This window comes from Tachysurus fulvidraco, chromosome 20 (assembly GCF_022655615.1).
Source record: "Tachysurus fulvidraco isolate hzauxx_2018 chromosome 20, HZAU_PFXX_2.0, whole genome shotgun sequence".
Taxonomy (NCBI): domain Eukaryota; kingdom Metazoa; phylum Chordata; class Actinopteri; order Siluriformes; family Bagridae; genus Tachysurus; species Tachysurus fulvidraco.
This window is the reverse complement of record NC_062537.1, coordinates 4916792-4938183: the sequence shown is the minus strand read 5'-3', so window position 1 is coordinate 4938183 and position 21392 is coordinate 4916792. Positions and strand designations below refer to the sequence as shown.

The 21392-nt window shown below is 37.5% G+C and overlaps 3 protein-coding genes across 7 annotated transcripts; 2 read left to right on the top strand and 1 right to left on the bottom strand.

Annotated features, from left to right (window-relative positions):
• Nucleotides 1-903: 903 nt before the first annotated feature.
• mier3a (mesoderm induction early response 1, family member 3 a) lies at nucleotides 904-10398 on the top strand. 3 transcript variants are annotated; one of them, XM_027139617.2, is made up of 13 exons: nucleotides 904-1038; nucleotides 1928-1952; nucleotides 2327-2472; nucleotides 2555-2686; nucleotides 3183-3303; nucleotides 5000-5073; nucleotides 5328-5397; nucleotides 5545-5687; nucleotides 5776-5857; nucleotides 5941-6035; nucleotides 6614-6741; nucleotides 6876-7021; nucleotides 7767-10398. In XM_027139617.2, the coding sequence occupies exons 1-13, from the start codon at nucleotides 1030-1032 to the stop codon at nucleotides 8162-8164; spliced, it is 1569 nt and encodes a 522-aa protein (XP_026995418.1). In that variant the 5' UTR covers nucleotides 904-1029; the 3' UTR covers nucleotides 8165-10398. The 3 variants fall into 3 exon arrangements, with proteins under 3 accessions (XP_026995418.1, XP_026995421.1, XP_026995419.1); XM_027139620.2 differs by lacking the exon at nucleotides 904-1038 and adding an exon at nucleotides 1582-1606; XM_027139618.2 differs by lacking the exon at nucleotides 904-1038 and adding an exon at nucleotides 1769-1793.
• setd9 (SET domain containing 9) lies at nucleotides 10218-14356 on the bottom strand. 3 transcript variants are annotated; one of them, XM_047804932.1, is made up of 7 exons: nucleotides 14111-14356; nucleotides 13724-13842; nucleotides 13285-13619; nucleotides 12469-12592; nucleotides 12251-12366; nucleotides 11554-11659; nucleotides 10218-11466 (listed from the first exon to the last, which is right to left on the bottom strand). In XM_047804932.1, exons 1-7 carry the CDS (start codon nucleotides 14117-14119, stop codon nucleotides 11373-11375), a joined length of 903 nt encoding a protein of 300 aa, XP_047660888.1. In that variant the 5' UTR covers nucleotides 14120-14356; the 3' UTR covers nucleotides 10218-11372. The 3 variants fall into 3 exon arrangements, 2 of the variants coding, with proteins under 2 accessions (XP_047660888.1, XP_047660887.1); XR_007138817.1 differs by lacking the exon at nucleotides 14111-14356 and having other exon boundaries at nucleotides 12247-12366; nucleotides 13724-13917; XM_047804931.1 differs by lacking the exon at nucleotides 14111-14356 and having other exon boundaries at nucleotides 13724-13917.
• A 960-nt stretch (nucleotides 14357-15316) lies between these two features.
• LOC113638298 (pyridoxal (pyridoxine, vitamin B6) phosphatase) lies at nucleotides 15317-21319 on the top strand. Its single transcript, XM_027139329.2, has 2 exons — nucleotides 15317-16129; nucleotides 17667-21319. Exons 1-2 carry the CDS (start codon nucleotides 15547-15549, stop codon nucleotides 17990-17992), a joined length of 909 nt encoding a protein of 302 aa, XP_026995130.1. The 5' UTR covers nucleotides 15317-15546; the 3' UTR covers nucleotides 17993-21319.
• Nucleotides 21320-21392: the final 73 nt, after the last annotated feature.

Genomic DNA, 21392 nt, shown 5'->3' with positions numbered 1-21392 from the left:
GGGTTGCTTCAAGTCTAAATATATATAAATATAGTCAATAATGGGAACTACACCAAGAACTAATAGGGGCCTACCTACTAGAACAGGAATCATGCTGCTCCATGCTCACGCTCTTTGAACACTTTCAGTGTAGCAGAACACGACAGTCATTGTCAGAGCTGTCAGAGCTATTAAAAGAAAAGAAACGCTTCCGCTGTGAACTTGTTTTAGGATTCAGGATTAAGTCTCATCAGTGAGTCCATCACATCCATACAACAGAAATGTGTGTGCATCACAGTGACCTTGATTCCCACACAAAGCCTAAGGGGGAAAAAACCAACATATCAACCTTTGAAAAATGTAGATATTTTTGGCTAGTTTTCAGGACTTTTGTGTGGTTTTTGAGCTTTATAGTAGCTAGGATGGAAACTGGCAACCCCAGTTAAAAGATATTTGCTCTTCTGTGCTGGCAACATCAATTAATCAATGTCTTTGTTACTTGAACTCATGACCTCTGGACGATAAGGTGAACACGTTTCTGTGTTCAGGAGCCCATCACCCTCTGGTTTATTTGATGACACTGTTGCATCATATCCTGCTGATTGTTTTCCTATAACAGGAATATCGGAAGCAGCTTTTTTCTCGGTGGTAACTGATTATTTTGTGTGTTACATTTTACAGATTTAGCTCTTTATAACTCTCAGTCTATGAATTATTTTAGTGGGGATTAAGCTTTACCACATAAGTAACTGATACTTATGTTATTCAACTGTGGTGAGTCAGGACTGTACAGGTCAATTAAAGGTAGGGTTGTAGTGAATACTAAAATGTGTATATGTGTATGTACCAAGAACACCATAAAAACACAACATATTATAAAACTGATTCTGAATCTGAATCTGAATCTGATTCTGAAACCGTGAACCGCCGTGCGTTTAAAAGCTTTCAACCAATAACCAGCTAGCACACGAATACGCTTATTCTATTGGTGCGTTGCGTCAATACGGGCTCCGGTGTAAAAAGCCCGTTTAGTATCTGAAAGGTACCAATATGGCGGAGGTAAGATTGGAAAAAGATGGGCTAGGCTACGTTAGTTTAACGTTCATTTCTCGACTCATTGACCGGTGTATCGAACTTTTCTTATATCATTATTAAAACGAACATCTTATGTGTACGAAATGCTGCTTTTGTTAGAAAAATAACGGGTTTTGACGCTTTAAGTACGACTGAACGCTGATCGGGGTTTTAGGCCGAGCGTCGGTGTTCGGCGTCAGCTTGGCTAGCTAGCTAGCTAGCTAAAGGCAGCCATTTAGCGGCTAGCTAGCTCGCTAACTCAGCTATACGATAGTGATGCTTCTTCGTCTGTTAAACGGTAGCCGTGGTCGCTTCATCATTTAATTGATTCTGTACTACTGTGTATTTACGGACGAAACGGTGTTATTAAAACAAACGAATTATTTCCTGTAAATGCCTTTCCTGTAGAGTTTGTTTTGGAAATCGTTTTACTGAATAATAGTGTAGTGTTTTTTTTTTTTTTTTTTTACCGAGCGCTAGTCTGCTAGCTGGATTAACTCAGCAAAGTGACGACATCAGATGGCAAATTCGTTTTCATCATAATTATGTAATAGTAAGTCGATACTCGATAGATTTATGTATTAAAACGGTTTCGGAGACGCGACACCGCTCACTGAATTTTCTCAAATTGTAAACATAACTGTACAGAGAACTTGGAAGGTAGTTTTTAAGCGAAGAGACTTGAGATGTAACTTGGGTTATAAGTAAATGCCCGCCATCCACTCAACACAACCTGATGGGTTCGTTTGTGCTATTAAATAAATATTAGATGTCCCAAAAGACAACATGAGCTAAATTACCTCGTGTTTAGGAATATACTTGTCACATAAAGTATATAATATGATCTAACATTTTCCCTATTTTGGTCTTTCAGGCTTCCTTGGGAAGTACAAGCCCAGGTAAACTTTCAGTTTATTATATTTATCTAAATGATTTGCGCTCGTTCAGCTTTTTTGATTTCTTTTACCCTAAATTTACTTTGTCCTTTTTTTTTAGTGTAAAGTGATCACATTGATACCTGTTGGATCTTTTTTAAACAAACTAATTTATGGTTGAAAATCTGGTTCATTATATGAAAGCTTTTAATATGGAAGAGGTAACGTTGTTAAAAATGAAATTTCCCACGATTTTGTTTGTGTGTCATTAGTTTGTTGAAGCGCTTTTTGTTATGATTATTGAAATGAGCATCCACTGTGTTGGACACCATTAAGACAGCTAAATGCTGACCGAGTTTTATTTTATTATTATCTAATCAGTCGTTTTGTTTTGCCAGTTGGCTCTTTGTCATCGGAAGATCACGATTTTGACCCAACAGCGGACATGTTGGTCCATGACTATGATGATGAGCACACTTTAGAGGAAGAGGAGATGCGAGAAGGGGAGTCAAACGGGAGTTCGGAGATAGCGGATCTGGAGAAGGTAGGACTGTTTTTTTTTTTTTTCTTTCTTTTCATCATTACCATATATGCTGAGCCTGATTTAACAAAACCAAATTCAACAGGAGGGGAACATGCCATTGGAAGAGCTGCTTGCTTTGTATAGGTACGAATCATCAGTCAGCACGCTCGGGTCGAGTGCGGACAGCTCTTCAGTCGAACTGACGGACGAGTTACCAGACATGACGTTAGACAAGGTAAGTTAGAAAATGTTTTTTGTTGTGCTAATCTTTGCTTTTATTGCTTAAAATTAATATTTTACTGTTTAAACTGGACAGTGTAATCAGTGTACACAAGTGCAGTAACTGATTGTGAATTAATTGGAAGCTGATTTTTGAAGCTAAAATTTTTGAATTAGAATTTACGTTTGTCTTTATATGCACATTTGCATGCACACTTGAGCATGAATAGGATCTGAATGGTTTTCTGAAATGACAGAATTTTCATGAATACCAAATTCCTTGTAGAAATCTTTGCTCAATAATAATTACTGATAAATCTGTGTATCCGTCTTAATAAGCAAGACTCATTGTTAATAGTTATCGCAATATTAGTCTTTGCATTGTATCAAACTACAGTTGCTGGGGTGTCTTCATGTAAGATATCACAGCTTCACCAGTTTGATATATATTCTATATGGTCCATATTTTATTGCTCTATCTACAGTTTGCAATTTCTGTATTCCTTGAACAGGAGGAGATTGCGAAAGATCTGCTGTCTGGAGATGATGAAGAAACCCAGTCTTCTGCTGATGACCTCACACCGTCAGTGACTTCGCATGAAACGACAGATTTCTTTCCCAGAACTCTTCGCTGTAAGTCTTGTCTTTGCGAATCAGAATCAGAAAGAGCTTTATTGCCAAATATGCTTGTGCATACAAAGAATTTGTTTGTCATACACTTCCGGTACACAGAGACAACACGATGAGATTACCAATAAAATACACGTGTAAAATATATATATAATATATATATATAAATTGCATGTACAGTTGTGCTATATATGGTAGAATAGAATGAGAATATATATCTAAGAGTAATAAACTAAGTTTTATGCCAGTTTTGTCACTGTTCCACAGCCACACTGCTCAGTATAGACAATTATACTCTATGTACATGTAGGTATAGATGTGCTGTATTTCATTTGTTGTTTCAAGTTTAAGTGGAAACATCATGTTAAATCCCATACTTGTGTACTATTTTTTGTTTTTAAGTTTTAGCTGGTTTACATATTATAGTTATTTGCTTAGTTAAAAACAAAATGTATGTATTTTTCTACAGAGGGAAACATGTCTCCTGTATTTAGATTAATCATTACTTCTAAACCACTTTCAAAACTACTCTTTGAGATTTTGTTTAAGAAAGATGACTATGCTAGTTCATCTGTTTATCTTTTTAGCTGCATGTCAAATTTTAGACGTGTCCCTGACGGAAGTCTTTGCACTGATCTGTATCTATTAGCCAATAGCTGTATGAAAGGTATGCAGGTGTGTGTGTGAACCATGCAGCACATAGCAAGTTAGCAAGTTTTTTTTTTTTTTTTTTTCCCAAAAGTACAAAATTCAGTATAATGTGAGGGTAGAATTTTCAGAAATTCAGAAACTTGCTACATAAATGAAAATTCAACAAATTGTTTTGAAAGGCAAGCCTTGGGTAAGTTAAATCCTATTTATCCAATAGTAAGATAGACTGCCTCACCATCAACACAGATGTAGCCTGAGATGTCGTGGCCTTAGTCTATATAACATTTCCTGTTTTCAACCAAATTATGAACACTTTATTATTCAAAATCCTGCCATAATTTTATGGATATGCTTTGGGTTTAACTAACCTGCATGTACAACATAATCAGCTATAATTTGATTTCCTTCTATACGGCTATGCTTGAATAATCCTATTTTTATACTTGTATATATTTTTTTATATGTTAGAAGTCATAATCATAAATAGTTAAGGCTGTCCTTTTGAAAATTAAAGAGATGATCTGTGACCGTACTTTAATGAAAAGATTTTCTAATTCAATCGCTAAAGTCTACTTAATTATTCACTCGTTGATTCCTGGGAGGGTGTAAGTAAAGCCTGTTAAATTGTGGATGAAATGTTTGGCTTAACAGTAGTTGAACTTGAAGTAATGCATCTAGAGTCCAGATTTTGAAGTGCATTTGGTTGGGCCATGTTTACATTAGCAGCTGACAAGGAAAGATGTGTTTCTGTTGTAAAGAAAATGCCAGGCCCAACGACTGTCAAGATGAACTGTATTCAAATGTCTCCATTATTCACAGTTTTAAAAGTATAGAATCAGAAAGAGCTTTATTGCCAGGCATGTTTTCGCATGTGAGGAATTTGTTTTAGTGACAGAACATTAAAATATAAAAAAAAGTAGGTGTAAATATTAAAAATGGGAATGGGGAGAACTTTGAAATCCAATGCAGATTTATGAATAACAGCCTAGAAATATAACAGAGTAATATAATTCTAGTAATCTGGTCATTTTTTTTTTTGCATCTGCAGCCAACACTATTTATGACGGAGATAAAGAGTCTGAAGGCGAGGAGGACGGTCTGAATACAGAGGACTCTCGAAAGGTAAATCCTGCAAAGCAAAGCTGATTTAGGCTTCACCTACTACTAGACACAGCATAGTTTTGACCAATGCTTTAAAATGTTTTATCTATAACATAGCATGTGGAACATATAGGATAATGCAAAGCAAGCATCAATGATTCCGAATTTGCAAACTTTGTATGTTGGATGTTTGTTTCCAAACAGAAATTACTTACCTGATTGTAACAAGTATGCCTGTTATAAGTAGTGTGTTTAAAATGTTCTCATTTCAACAGGAAATAATGGTGGGTTCTCTGTATCAAGCTGAAATTCCTCCCCTTACCTGTTATAGTGAAGATGAAAAGGGTAAGTATTCATGAATGTTTAAACAGTTTAGAGTGGGATTAGAAATCTGTAGTATCATGAGATCATGCTTAAAATGTGGAACTGTACATAAAACCAAGAGTATTGAGCATTTCTGATGAGTTTAATATGATTTTTTAAAATCTCCAGTTTACGAGAATGAAGATCAGTTACTGTGGAAGCCTGATGTACTACCAGAGTCAAAAGTGAAAGAGTTTTTGCTTGAAGCCAACTTTTCCTGTGGCGATGGTGCTTTCAGGGATCGAAAAGGTCTCGTTAAAGACAACGAACAGGTATCCTCTAATTTTTTTGGTATTTATTGATTCTTTGGATGAACCTGTTTGAGCTTCAGATTAAAAGTATTTCCATCATTTCCTGCAGGCTCTGTACGAGCTTCTCAAATGCAACTACAATATCCTTGAAGCGCTTGAAAGTTATCGCAGCAAAGAAAAGTCATCAAAGGGTATGTATGCCTGTGTACTGTTAACTATCAGCGGGTGGGTTTGGTACCGGGGCAGAATGGACCTAACACGTGTGTTCTTTCAGATGAAATGCTCCCATGGACTGAAGAAGAATGCAGGAACTTTGAACATGCACTTCTTTTGTATGAGAAGAATTTTCACCTTATTCAGAAACACAAAGTAAGACACAGACTTTCACTCTACTGGGTTTTTAAATGATAGTATTCAGTTTTGTAAATGAAGCCTAACACATTTACTGTGGCGTTTCTTAAAATCTAGTTAGGTTTTAATCTTTTTTTAAGAGCACTTGCTGTTAAAGACTCACTACTGTGAACCTTTAACTCATTATTTAAACAAATAATCAAATTATTTTGTTAAAATAATTAAATGTTTGTTAGGAAATTGTAGTATAGTTTGGTGTATAAAAACATTTACATTATCTTGCTTAGTCCATTTGACCTGTGCTGATGCTAGCAATTGTTAAAGACAATTTTATAAAATGTAAACCTTACCCAGGAAGAGTTGAGCATCAGATTCAGATTAGTATAGTGCATGAAACGCTAGAGTTTACCCCTGAAACCTGTCTGTCTGTCAGATCCAATAGATGAAGGTTTTTAGCTGCATTTATACTTTACAAAAAAAAAGTATTTAAAACTTTTTTGTATGTTTAATTTGGACAGGCCATTAGGCATGTTTCAGGACAAGTCCCTAACACTTGAACTGCTCCTTACTGGTCTTTTAATTGTTTTTTCCTCAAGGTCCACACAAGGACTGTGGCAGAATGTGTTGCGTTTTACTACATGTGGAAAAAGTCTGAACGTTTTGACTTCTTCGTCCAACAAAACCGGTTTGGAAAAAAGAAGTTCAGCATCTACCCTGGTGTAACGTGAGTTTCTCCTATCTTCATTCTGATGTGAAACCATGGAAAAAGATCGCTCTGTCTATCTAGATTGGAAGTCTCCATATTGTGGAGTTTGTAAAAGCTGACGTGTCGATGCCTTTCGTTTTCTGTCCCTGCAGGGACCTAATGGACCGACTGGTGGATGAAGCAGAGGGACTGGTGGATAGCTCAGGCTCTGTCTGCTCTAGCAGTAGCGGCAGGATAGAGACCTCAGCCGACCAACAGCTTAATATCCTCAATTCCATTACTGCCAGTGACCTCTCTGGTGAGTTCATGTCTTTTTCCTTGAAACTCACTGCTTTATAAACAAAGATACGTACTGCACGCCCCCCTTTGGGCTAACCAAAAGCCAGTCTGAGCTACAACTACTAAAAGTGTGTGCACAGGTTCTTTAGACAAGTGCATATACAGTCATATGCAAAGGTTTAGGAACCCCTGACAATTTCCATGATTTTCCATGATTTATAAATATTTGGGTGTTTGGATCAGCAATTTCATTTTGAGCTATCAAATAACTGAAGGACACAGTAATATTTCAGTAGTGAAATGAGGTTTATTGGATTAACCAATGCATCAAAACCAAATTAGACAGGGCACCCCAACAGAAAAATCACATCAATATTTAGTAGAGCCTGAAATATTACTGTCCTTCAGTTATTTGATAGATCAAAATGAAATTGCTTTTCCAAACACCCAAATATTTCTAAATGAAAATTGTCAGGGGTTCCTAAACTTTTGCATATGACTGTAGAAGACTAAACTAATCTGAAAAATCGAAATGCTAATTTTTAATTAATATATCTTATGTAAGCATGATAATCTAATCTTCAGTTCAGTATGCCATACACACAATGTCTCTCTTTTTTTTAAATTTAATTTATTTTGAATGTCTGGTAGTATGTAAAGATGGGCATTAGTTAATAAGTGTATCACATTGACTAACCTCTTATGAGCGAGTTATAGTTGTGTAAATAGAGGTGGGTTCTTGACCTAGATCATGTATCCTACAGCACTAACCAGCAGTGTGGCGTCAGTGTGCAATCCCAGCGACGTGGGCTGCCTGGACTCATATAGTTTCTCACCACTCGATGGCCTCCACCGTGCTTCCCTGAGCCACAGTGAGCCACTTGGATTTTCCAGCAACGGTGATGGAGACTGCCTTAACCTCCTTGACGCTGGTTTCTACCATTCTGAGCTTGGGCAGCTGAACGTGTGCAATGAGGATTGCGAGAGGCCCCCTGCTAAGAGGCTAAAGATGGGCTTGCCTGAGCCTTTCCTCAACGAGCGGAGCATGGCCGTGGACTTCACCAGCACCAAAATGGCCGTCTCCGTTACTGACTTCAGTGACTCGGGCAGTTACATGGCAAGCCACACGCTACATCAACACACAGCGCTGCAGTCAGAGTGAAAAAATGCCTCACTCCACTACGGACCATGTACATAGCTGGTCACTGGAAATTATATTCCTGTTTTGTTTTGATCTTTTTTTTTTCTTTCTTTTTTTCTTTTATGATGTACATTTGTGTAGATATGTACAGAATCCTTTTTTACTATGACATCAGTGATGTCTTATTGTACAGACCTTAATCTTGAGTTCTCAAGAGTTAATAACAGCCATTTATTTTCAGTCCGTAATATTTTGGAAAGTGTCACATGTCCTGTCCGAATACTGTGGAAATTGAACCCGCGAATATTTTAACGCCAGTTGTCCCCACAAGAAAATGCAGAAACCTCCCCTACCCGAGTACCTTTCTAGCTATTGGCCGTGGCGCGTTTTAATATGAGCGGTGCTGAGCAGTACCTAAGCCTTGTCATGTAGCTGTTTTGTGCAGACTCTAAAATGTTTCAAAATGGTTTTATTTGGAGCAAAAGACTTTTTATAAGTGGAGCCACTGTGCCTCTTGAAGGAGCACTTCTGAGCTGCAGTTACCAACGAATGTTCATGAAATGCATTCAGGTGGCCCTGCGATTAAGGTGTCAGACACTCCATTTTGAGAGAAATACACATTACAGTTCCTTTAAATGCTCCCTTTTATATCCAATCAATCAAGCTTTATTACAGCTGTTACTTTGTACTTCTGTCAGTGATCAGTAATTATCATTTCTCCCACCATATTTGAGTACTTGTGGATCTTTTCAATGGTCAGACAGAAGGAAAACTTCCACAGTTCACGACACGTTTTCTTTGTCATTTTGTTTATATGCTACATTTTGCATTCTGTTTTGTAGTTGTTTATCACTTTGTGGGGGGGTATTTATTTGCTTTAAACACCATTGGACTGCACATTGATCACTAAACCTGACGGCTTTAAATTTAGCTGTACTCATTTGAATTTGTGAAATTTGCTGGCACATGTCCTTTTTTTGTTTTCGGTGTGTTCTGTTGCCATGAGTGACTGCGTATTTGCATGGGAATATTTTAGCAGTAGATGCTAGTGTTATTTTTGAATGTTTGTTTTGTTTGTTTTTTTATTGAATCGCTCATCCCTGTACTCGATTATGTATATATTTATATTAAGTACATCGTGTGGCCCCGGGTTATCCTGGTCACTGCCAGGATCTTTTTCTTTCTTTCTTTTTCTTTTCCTGAGGAAGTGGAAGGTCGTACTACTAGATATCGAAATGATCCACAGAGCGATCATGCTAAATTGATCTATGCATTTATTACAGTACTTTCAAATTGCACGTGGTTCTAAATTATTTGAACAAACCAATAGTCTTTAAATATAATCTTTCAAGCCACATATCGATAGAACGTCTACCCTCATTCAGTGAGCTCTGCCCTTCATGTCTCATGCTCACACGATCATGCGTGTTTACCTCAATCTGGTTTTTCTTTGTTCCTGAACTCCTGCGTACTCTCACATGGCAATAATTTGTAAATATGTACAGATGCGGATGTAAAAACCTTCCCACATTCTCTTCCTTGGCAAACAGACTTAAACTTGAAAATTCTGTGCTTTTGAGTCTGTAACTTGAGTATTCCACAGAAATGCCTTTACTTGCTTTACCGTTTAGCCGATTATATATAATATACAAATATATCTATTTTTTTTTCTGTCGGATTTGCTTTACAAGAGATTTGCTTAAGAAGTTATTTATTTATTTATTCACTTACACTGCAAGTGGGTGTAGTGTGCTTGAGGATCAGTACATCAGTGATACAGCAGTGGTCTGTGTGCAGGCGCAGCCAGTAGCTTCACCGGGATTAGTGAAGTAGTTGAATGTACAGTATTACTACGTCTTAGGGGTTTACTGAACTCGTCTGAAAAAGAGAGAATGTTTTGCTGGTTAAGGCACGACCCTAGTTTGCCGTTTTGCCTTAACGTTCATTACTCATTCAGAAACCTTGCATGTTCAATCTACCTGGAAAAAACACTTGCAGAAACAATGGCCTCTCTGAGCGGTGGATGTTTTCTAGACTAAAGTCTGAGGATTTTTAAGAGAGAAAGATTTGAGTATGGTCTGTAACACTCATCCTGTACTTGAGGCCAGAATTCTCCATTTTGTTTTTTTTTTTTTTTAGATACTTGAAGGATGTGCATTGATGCCATTATTTAATACACTTAAAAAAAAAAAGTCCTGTAGGTTGTGCAATTAATTTCTCCTGTCCCTCCAAGGATTAAACAAAGCTTTAGGAAATTGTGTTGAAGTAACTTATTCCTGTCCAAAGTTTGTATGAAAGTTATAGCTTAAAAAATGTTGTAACCGTAGTGATGGTTGTTTTCTTCCAGAGGCATACAAATTTATTGTAAATTTAGAGACCCTCCTTTATCAGAATAATGTTATGTTTAGTAGATGTTCATTTTTTTCATATGTTGACTCTGTGCTGGGGAAAATACAATAAGCATTACTGTAAAAAAATTATTTAACACTTATTTTGGTGTAAAGAAATTCTAGTGTTAAATAGACAATCAAACAGCAGTTATTCAAATGGAAATTTTATCATTCATAATGTTTGTACATAGACACTTTTTTTTTTCCTTTTTTGTTGGTTTGTATTTTGTATTTTACGTTATACTTAAATAACTGGCAAACACTTCCAGGAATAAAGTTCTGGAAATACTACAAAAACGTGCTCTTGACTTTCTTTTCAACTTGATATTGGGATCATTGACTTAATTGTAGTCTATGCTGATGGTCTAGTTCAATGTTAGGGAAAGGACAAAAATACTCATGCTGACCCTGAAGATACTTTGCACTTCAGTGACGACTTGAAGAAAAAACACTTCATTCTTCAAGTTGGAGCGCAAGTAACAAAGATGCAGTTGGTGTAAGAAAAAGAAACAAAAATCCCAGTGTAACAAAAAACAGACCACTTGCCTGTACATGTGACGTCCCATTGCACATGTGGCTACATTTCTGTATTTTTTTTTTCTGCCTGAAAAAACATCCAACTTGGATAGTTAGCTAATACTAGGACTGTAAAACAGTTCTTATGGGGAAAAATGTTGGGTAATTAAAGTCCTCAATTAACTAGTTCAAAATGACATTTGCTTGCTTCTGGGCATGCTCCTGGTGAGTGTGTTAAGTTCTTTTCTTGCCTAATGATTTTATATAAAAGGAAAAAAACATTTAATTTTTTTTTTTACAATCATTGAAAAGTGATGATCATATCAGGAATCGTGCACTATGGTGTAGTAATTGGAGAAAAGTTCTTCACCGCTGTTAATCTCTCTTAATGACACTAGAACGACACAGCGCAAACTCCTGTGAGAGAACCAGATCAGAATTAGAGGTGGTGAACAAGATGGATGTCTCAACAGCACTAAAATTAAGTTCAATTTTAAGACTTGCCTTTGTGCACTGTGCCTGTAATTAACATTAGGAAGATACTGACGAAGTTCTATGGGAAAATCCTCTGGAACATCAAATTCCTGATAGCACACGTTGGCAGCCTTCTCTGGTGATCAAAAAAGAGAAGTCAAGGGAGAGTTAGAATGAAGTGTCTCTAACATCTGAGTACACAATGCAATGCAGAAGCACTTTACTCTTTTATTCTGTCCAGCTCTCTAAACTCATCATTCTGTGTACTCTGCACAAACAGATCAGCTTCCAAAGCTTCAACTTTGATGCCAGTGCAACCATCAGCATCATCACGCCAGTTATCGCAGATCTAACTAGCCAAGCTACGTACTTCTGTGGTGGATGCGCTATTAATATGACCATGAATAGCATAAGTACAGCACTAGAATTGCTAAACACAAATATTTGAACATAAGCATATTTAAAGTGTATCAGGGTAGAAGGTTACGAATGAAGACGTAGAAATACTGGCCTGAAAGGTGGATCAAAACAAACAACAAATACAATGCATGACACAAGATTGCTTTGATGAACTAGAGAAATAAGCAACAGAAATCTTTGGAGTAAATATTGTATGAATTTCACTTTCTGCTAAACCAAACATTTACCTGCCATTTACATTAAAACTCTTTCCTGTTCAGCTTTATTTCACTTTCTTATTTTACAGAACATTCCATAAGACACCTGCCATTGGAGCAGTTGTTGACATACTGCCCCACTGCCAGAGGGTTTTCTAGGTGGGGAGTCAACCACGAGTTGTCACTCAAACAAAATGGGCCGAGTCTGTCCCGCCCACTGCATGACCTGCGGTACAAAACGCCACAGACTCGCAATTGTAGAATGGACTGCAATGATTAAGCTTCTGTATTTTTATGATGTAGCCAAGTTAATGGAGTTTTGACTTACCGAAACACTAGCCTGGAGAGTCCTTTATCATTTCCATCGATCAAAACAGCATCGATGCATCGAAATACAAATGGGTTCCGAATGGACTGGAAAAAAATGGGTTCGTCGGCCTGATAGATAGTTCCTGTGGAAAAGGAAACAGCTCGTTTTCAGAATAGACTGCAACAATCATGCACCATGGATTCAAATAAAAATTTAAGTATATATTTGAAGAACAAAAAAAAACCCTCAGATATCTTATGTCATGTACAAAAAAAAACCCTGCATGTTTAATGATGCTGTTTTATATGCATTACTGTAGATTAAACTAAAAGCATAAATGAAATTAAAATCCCAAATTACCAAAAGCCATTTACCATGGTTTTAGTCAGATGTTAAACACGAAATATAACAAATTCTACATAAATATAGTTTCTCTGCAGTGTATTTCTAATTACTCTTCATGACTAATTTCTCATTTCTTGAAACTGTACCAAAAGTCGATAGATCGATGTCTAAATTTTGGGTGCCAACGTAGGGTCGAATATCATGTTCATTACCCCAATGTTGTGGCTTCACAAACAGATCCAGCTTTACATCTATGAGGTAGGTTTCAGTCAGTGTATACTTTAGGTCTCGGTGTAAAATTGTAGTTTTAAATAGTCTTCTATTGTCTAATACTGAAGGGATTTACTGAAATAACTAAACCCTCATAACCATGAGTTAGATATGACCTCTATGAGCTGTATATGAAGGGGAAAAAACTCAGAAATGTAAGTTTTGGGTGACATTGTTTGTGTTATTGTGTTACTTTTGACATCACAACGTCTGTGGTACCTGGATACATGGCTACAGGTACACCTTTGGGCACCTGTCCCTGGGTAACCAACACCCCAATTCCCGCCCCCGGCAGAGAGCTAGCCATTTTCTCCACACAGAAGCCAAAGGTGTTTAGCATAACCTCACAAGGCGCCGCTTCCGGTCTGCGCACCGCGGCATTGTGGGTAATGTAGTATTTACGGCGAGAGGAGGCTGCTAACAGGCGAAGCTGTTCGCTTTGATTGCTCGCGTCGTTTCTAAGCAACTCGGTAAAAAGTCTCAGAAGGGACACGAGGACTTGGTCATCGTCTATCCGCTTGTCTTCTGACCGCTGTTTCACCTGGCGGAGGGTCCTATACAACAGGATAAACACGTGTTAACAGCAAATCTGCTATATGCATTGATGCTAAATATCTAGTAGAAGTTAAAGGGTGTACACAAAGAAGTAAAAATATACCTCTCGTTTTTCCTAAGATTTAAAGCAACCCAGGGGACGAATCTGTGTCTGTAACATTTCCACTTCCCCTCCAGAACTTTTAGTAAATTCTTCATGCTAAGCCATTGAGAGTTGCTGCTCTGTGAATTACAAACGCATTGAGTAGAGACATTGTCTCCACCTAGCGGCGGGGAGAGCATTGCACTCTTTATCCTGCCCCACACACTTCAAGTCAAGGCAAGAAGCTTTTATTGTCATTTCAATAAAAAAAAATGACAATAGACAATAAACAGACATTTTCAAAAACAATTTAAACAGAAGCAGCGCTGATCAGTAAATACTGTATGTTCAAACAATATTGCGTTTGCAGAAATACTGGAATTAGTATAGTATTATAGCAGCAGTTACCTGAGACATTGTAAAAGATTGTGCAAAACAGCAATCAACTGAAATGTGAGACAGCAAAGAGCAAAAAAATAAAAAATAAAACTGTGAAAAAACAGCATGTAAACAGATTGATGGATATTGCTGGATATCACTTCTGCTGAGAAACCTGATTACACAAGAAACAATTGATTCATCTTACAATCACACCAAGCTAGTGTGCTTTAAACACCTGATTCTACTAATCGGAGTTAGAGTAAACTCTGGAGGAAAACTCTACAATGTGCAAGTCAAGGGATCAAGGTTGAGAACAAGACTTTTATAGTGCAGTAGCTATAAAGTGCCAATCCTGGTAATTTATAGCTATTTATAATCTATACAATGGTTGCTTAAATTCTCGATAATAATATTAGTGTCCAGCTTACACTGCTTTTTGACCTCTCTCATCAACAAGGCATTTCCACACACAGAGCTGCCACTCAGTAGATGTTTTTTGTTTTTCACACCATTCTGTGAAAAACCCTAGAAATGTGTTTGTGCGTGCAGGTTTAGTCATCGAGATCCAATTTTCTCCATTCTGAACATTTGAAACGTTCTCCTAGCTTGTTACAGTATTTACACTGAAACGTTAATTATTGTTGGAATCACGTTAAATTTTATACCGAAACACAAAAACAAGAACAGTGCAAATTCTTCCTTTAAATTATTAGTTTTTTTACAGAAATAAAAATGAAAAAATATTTATGGGGTTATATATATTAATATATGTTTATTTCTAAAAAAATTACAAAATTTAAAAAAATCAAAACACAATCATCAGATTTTTGGCTTTAATTAACATAATGTGTGCATGTTTATTGCTGCCTGCATATTTAATTAGACAAAGCCTCATATGCATAAATAATTTTTAAGCAAAAAAACAAATAAAAATAAAAAAAAGCTGTTGATGGCTGGATGGATTGTGATGCCTATTTTTATAAGTACCTGTAGTGTTTTGCCTTTAGATAAACACACCATCCTATTGTAGATCTCGATACAGTCTGCAAACTGCACACTTCCATTGTAATTTATTATAAATGATATTTGTAATGAAATATATTTAAAAAGGACGAGTTGCTTAAACCCCGCCAATTGATTCCAGTGTCACTGACTCAAGTCGCGTGCTATTGGTGATCACCGGTTGAAAGGGTGGGATAAAAGGTTGCTCGGATTTGATTGGTTCCGCCGTGACACCACGTGCCCCAAGCGCGAGACTGTACCGCAGGAGGAATGGAGATAATTTTGTGAACCTCGGACCTAATCAGAATTAGATGTGAAGGTGTTTGTTTCCCGGTTATATTTTTTAACCCCCTCTCCCCCGGTTGCTTGTGACGGCGACGGGATTCAGACGGGTGACGCAATCGGTTTGGCCCGCAATCATAGGAACGCACGCGAGCTCGTTACCGCAAGCATCGATCAGGATGGCGGGCTGTCAGAAAATCTGCGGCGCTCAACTGCACGAGCTGCTCGAGTCCAAACACAACGTGCTGTTCGACTGCGACGGTGTGATCTGGAACGGAGAGACGGCGATGGCGGGCGCTCCCGAGGTGGTGCGCGCGCTGAAGCAGCGCGGAAAGCGTGTGTTCTTCGTCACCAACAACTGCACCAGGCCCAGGCAGAGCTACGTGCAGAAGTTCGCGCGGCTCGGGTTCGCCGATGTGGACGAGAACGAGATCTTTAGCTCGGCGTACTGTTCGGCTGCGTACCTGCGCGACGTCGTCTCCTTCACCGGAAAGGTGTTTGCCATCGGATGCCCTGGCGTGCACACCGAGCTGCGGGATGCCGGGATCACCGTGATTGAGGATGAAGAAGACGCACCGGACGTCAACATCTCTAACTGCGCACTGGACCCAGACGTGCGCGCAGTGCTTGTGGGCTACGACGAGAAATTCAGCTTCATGAAGCTGGCCAAAGCCTGCTGTTACCTGCAAGACTCTGAGTGTTTGTTTTTGGCCACTGACCCTGACCCTTGGCATCCTCTGCGTGGAGGAAGAATCACACCAGGTAACAAGTGTTCATGATGGATCTCATCATCAATACTGCACCAGTAACAAACTAAGAACCAGTCCATTAAACCAGTCCTGTGTAATCCTTATGGACAGTTTGGCCCTTATTATAAACTAGAATGCATTATAACCTTTACTATGGTAGATGCAAGAGTAGCTATATAAACACTTACAGTACATCACGTTTCAACACTTTCTTTAAAGGTTGACCAAAAAGTCCTTTTCCTATAAGGAAGTGCAAACACACTGGAACTGCAAATTCGGTAGATGGATTGGAACCAATTTTTGTGTAGTTTATTAATGGAAATACCAACAGCACTAAAATTGACAGTTAAACTAAATGCAATTAATTAGAAAGCTCAGAAGTCTATCTAATTTAGACGAACAAAAAATAAATAAATAATAATAAACACGTTTTCCCCTTTAATTAACCCAACACATTCCCCATGGTCTAATACAGTCAATAACCTTGTTTCCACTGTAGCATTGAGTGATTCTCAGGACATTTCACATAAACACGCAGTCGTTCTGTAAAATATATAGATGATAATAATAATATTAATAATAATAATCAGTGCAAGGAATATGTGCCTAAGATGATTGCAGGGACACCACTAGCAATTTTGGGCTCTTGAAAGAAAATGAGACTGGGCCACCTACCACACCCATTTCGCACTAAACATACAAGCCTCTGGGGGCCCTAAAAGTGCGTCGGCCCTTAGAATCCCCAAACCCCCCCCACCCCCCACTGGCGCCCCTGGATGACCGCATGCTTGTTTGTGTTTACGGTGTGTTTACTACTGTACCTTTTACAGACAAACCCCAATGACCCTTCACTCCACCCCATGTTAGTCTGTTAATAAAAGATAATGCCGTAAGCACCCAGCACAGCCAGACACTTTTACAGTGAGGAAAAACGCATGCTGTGCTTTGGCACTAACGACAAGCAAGGGAATGAGGGTTTAATAATGAAGATATTCACTGATCGGTTCTAGATTTGTATCTATCTATTTATCCCATCTGCTGTCAGGCCTTACATTTATCTCAGTTTTATCCATTGACTGTCTGCTCTGCATCCACTAGCAGCTCCTGCAGTGTCACACTTCCTATATTTGTGGTAAATATGACTGAAACTGTGTCATGTTAAACAAACGGCATTATTCTTATCTGGACAGACAGTAAACTCCTGAAGAATTATGCTTTCATATAAATTTCTTTCAAATTTAACAGCAGTGAGCAGGGTAACATTATTACAATAGAACGATAAATGTATTAGAATAAAAAGTCAACTCTCAGGAAATATTAAAAGGTAGAATATACAGTTTATACTGATGGATTTTCTCGACTTAAATTATTTTTGCATAAAATCCTACCCTGTTTTTTTTTTTTTTTTAATCACATTACCCTTTGTTTGGTTCTAATATGAAAATGTTTGTGGAAGGAAACTTAAGAATGACAATAGGGCTGCTTGAATAAACATCACTCCAGGGTTAAGCACATCTTTGAAACATTGACTCCATTTCCTCCATTTACAGGTTCTGGGAGTCTCACTGCGGCTTTGGAAACCGCCAGCAGCAGAAAGGCCACGGTGATCGGCAAACCGAGCCGTTTCATGTTCGAGTGCATCGCGAGTCAGTTTGATTTAGACCCAGAGAGCTCTTTGATGGTGGGCGACCGCTTAGAGACTGACATCGTTTTTGGTGTTAACTGTGGCCTTTCTACTGTGCTCACACTAACGGGCGTCTCAACCTTCGAGCAAGCGCAGGTTTACAAGGACAGTGATGAGCCTGAGAAGAAGGACTTTGTGCCTGATTATGTGGTGGAGAGCATCGCAGATTTCTTGGAGGCTTTGGAGGAGTAGGAAAGAAAAGACAGGAGTGCTTCTGAACTCCGTATTAAACCCCAGAGCGCACAGCTTTTGCCTGGTACCCAAAACAGTTATTACTGTATGTTCAGTGCTGTTGTTCATGGTGTACAATTATACGTACGTGTCATCATAGCTGGAGTTCTCAGTTTATCATCGCTGTATTTGATGACATGGGGGCCATGTGGTTAAAGTACTTGAATGAATAATGTGCACATTTTGAAAGGAGTAGCTTAGCCAAACATAAAGGCAAAAAAATTGTTTCCTTACCCCAGATGTTGTTGATCATGATTAATGTTTCCTGGAGTTTGCTTCTTTATTTTGTGAGGAAAATGAAACCATGAAATAAGAGAAGCTTAGTTTCGGACCTGATAAAAATTTTTTCAACTGCTTATATCACTAGCAGATATAACATTTAGATATTTTCAATTCTATGCATATACATGTAAAGGAAGTGAAAGAAACGAGGGGTAGACTGCCACTTCTACAGTCTAGGATTAAACCTCAACTGTTCACTACACAACTTGAAAAAACCTGGTTGGTTACATCCAAATGGAATTATATCAGATCTAATAGCAATATCAAAAGCACAAGGTTTTTTAAGACCTGCCAGCTCCTGAAGATTAATAATGAGAATAATTTAATCAAAGCCCAAAACCTGTAGCAGAAGATGTTCAGTCTTTGGATCATTGATCAAACAAGTCCATTGATAAAATTGCCTGTCCTTTAGAAAATGATGTTTTTAGATGAATGACATTTTCTCACCAAATTTTTGTTGTTTGATTAATATTTGTGTCCAACCTTGGATTTGATGACTTTTGTTGGAAATTTCTCTGTCAAATATCAAATATCCCTAACAATTAACTATTCAACTATTAACTAAACTAAGTCAAACATACTTCGTTGGATTTTATTTCACGTTAACAAAAAGAGCAACAAAAGAAGACATTGAAGATTGGCAGGTTTGTTATGTGTTACTGGAACATAAATACTAATAAAAATACTTCAACTTTGACATGATCTGGCAACCCTTGTTAGATATGCACACCTGTAATTTATAAAGTGGTGGTGTTTTGAAAATTAAGTAGACACTTCAGTATCTATAGACAGTGTCACTAAAGAACATTTATGAGCTGAACTGACTGGACTGCATTTTCGTTAGTGTTTTACGTTCGTAGGAAACCAACTACCTCATGTGACTTTTCCTGCTGTGTGTTTCAACCCCTCAAATTCTTGATTATTAAGTATTGTGCAAATTATTTGTAAAGAATTTCTGAGCCAAACAACGGGTCGGTAATGACGTATCTCCAGGTTAAAAAAGAAAGAAAGAAATAATCAAATCAGCTATATATATATATATATATATATATATATATATATATATATATATATATATATATATATATATATATATATATATATAATTTATTTTTTTCTTTTAAAAAGCAGGCTGATCGGCTCCATCTGGGTTCGCGGAAAAGTTTTAGTTTTATCTAAACTATCCCTTTCAGTGTTTTCTAGATATTCTGTAGACAGTCATGCAAAAGCACATCACCCCTGCTGTAATTATCCAAAAGCATGACAAACGTAATACCATTTAATGAAGATACTCTTTGGGGCGATGATGAAACGGCATGCCACACACGCCCAAAGAAAAAGGAAATATCTTTTTGATAATAACTTACTAATTGTGTACGATATACCTGGAATTTTCCTGTGAAATCTATGAAAATGACTGAAATGTTGAGAATGTACTGTAGCGAGACTGTTGTGTTGTATTATTCCAAGACTGGTTGTGTAGTAAAATCATTTAATCCAACGCTGACATGAAATTCTCCATTCTGATTGGTCAGTAGGTGTCGAGGGACAGCTCAAAGTTTCTACTGCGTTTCTGTTTCCATACTAACGACTACATGAAGTCATAAAACGAGCCTGTAGTTTGTTTTGTGAAGCGCCATATATGGTAAGTGACGATATGGTAACATTTTATTTAAGGAGATCCTTGATTTAGCAATTTTGTAAGGAGTCTCCGGTGTCAGTGCTATGTAATGGTCAGACGTAAACTTTTGTAGTCTGGCATAATCTACCATGACAACCTGCATGTTTTTGTTTGTTTTTTGTTTTCACTTATTACAGGATGCTGGTGACAGGACGACTTTTCTAGCTGCTATAACGTAAGGAATGCCAGGAACTAATTTGTTTTTATATTCGCTAAGTATGAAAATTTGTTAGATTGGCAAATTGCATAGGTAAAAGAAAAATAAAACTCTTCAGCGTGTGCTGTTATTGCCATGTTAGTCACTTCATCCTGTGGTGTTTTATTCTTTACATGATATCTAAATATGCTGTGTAGCATCTCTGTAGCTTTAGTTGCGGACACAAAATAAAACAGACTTTTTCTCATTGTTCTACATTTTTGTCATACAAAATGACCAGTCAAGTTCAAACCTAAAGTGATTGTCACTTATGTTGTATCCCGGGTTTTATCCAGTGCTCAGTACATGTTCTGTGTGTGTCTGGGGTTCTACAGTGGTAGCAGCTGTGTATTCATGAGCTCTTGTGCCAGTTTAACCAACACGTAACATGTAACTGGACTTGACATTTCTCTCAGTGTTGATTTCTATTGTTGTATTCACTTTTCTAGCAGCTCTTCCTGTGTGGTGTGGTGTTTGCCTCGTCGCATTCGACATGTTCTCTGAAAGTTATTCTAGAGCCTTCTAAAGCTGCCGTTTGGAATTTAATTATTAGTGTAACTTAAGTGTTAACGTTCTCTCTCTCTCTTTTTTTTTTATATCAACCTACATGTAAATTTCCTATAGATTTGTGTCATTTTTTAGAATCATAATCTTACAGCTTTTCATGAAAAGTGACCTTTGATAAAATAGCCTCGTATTTAATTTTTAAAGAACTCTTACATCCAGTTTGATAATGTTTTATTTTCATGTTAACCTACATTATAAACCTATTGAATGTTTAGGTTTTGGCATCAGTAATGAGTGGATGAAGTGGCTATGAAATACCTGTATTGCTGTTTATTATATTCTAATAATTAGTGATCAGTGTTTGGTTCTTAACTGGACTTGTGTGACTAATCTAGAGCTTGCGTGACTGTGTCCAAATGTCTTTAGCTACACTTGGCATTCTGTACCTGACTGAATATAATTTTTTAAATAAATACTGTATAAAGTAATGAATTTATTTATTGCCAAACACTGCTGTCAGAATAATGTATACATGCTGTGACCTGGTTTGGCATTTCTGCTAGTACATGTGTGTGGTGGTTATAATTGCCTTTCCTAATAAAACAGTTCCCTGATATTGAAATGTTTTCTGTTTCTGTGATATGAAATGTTCTAGTAAAGCTATGTTAGGAATGTAATACATTTATGCAGTTTAA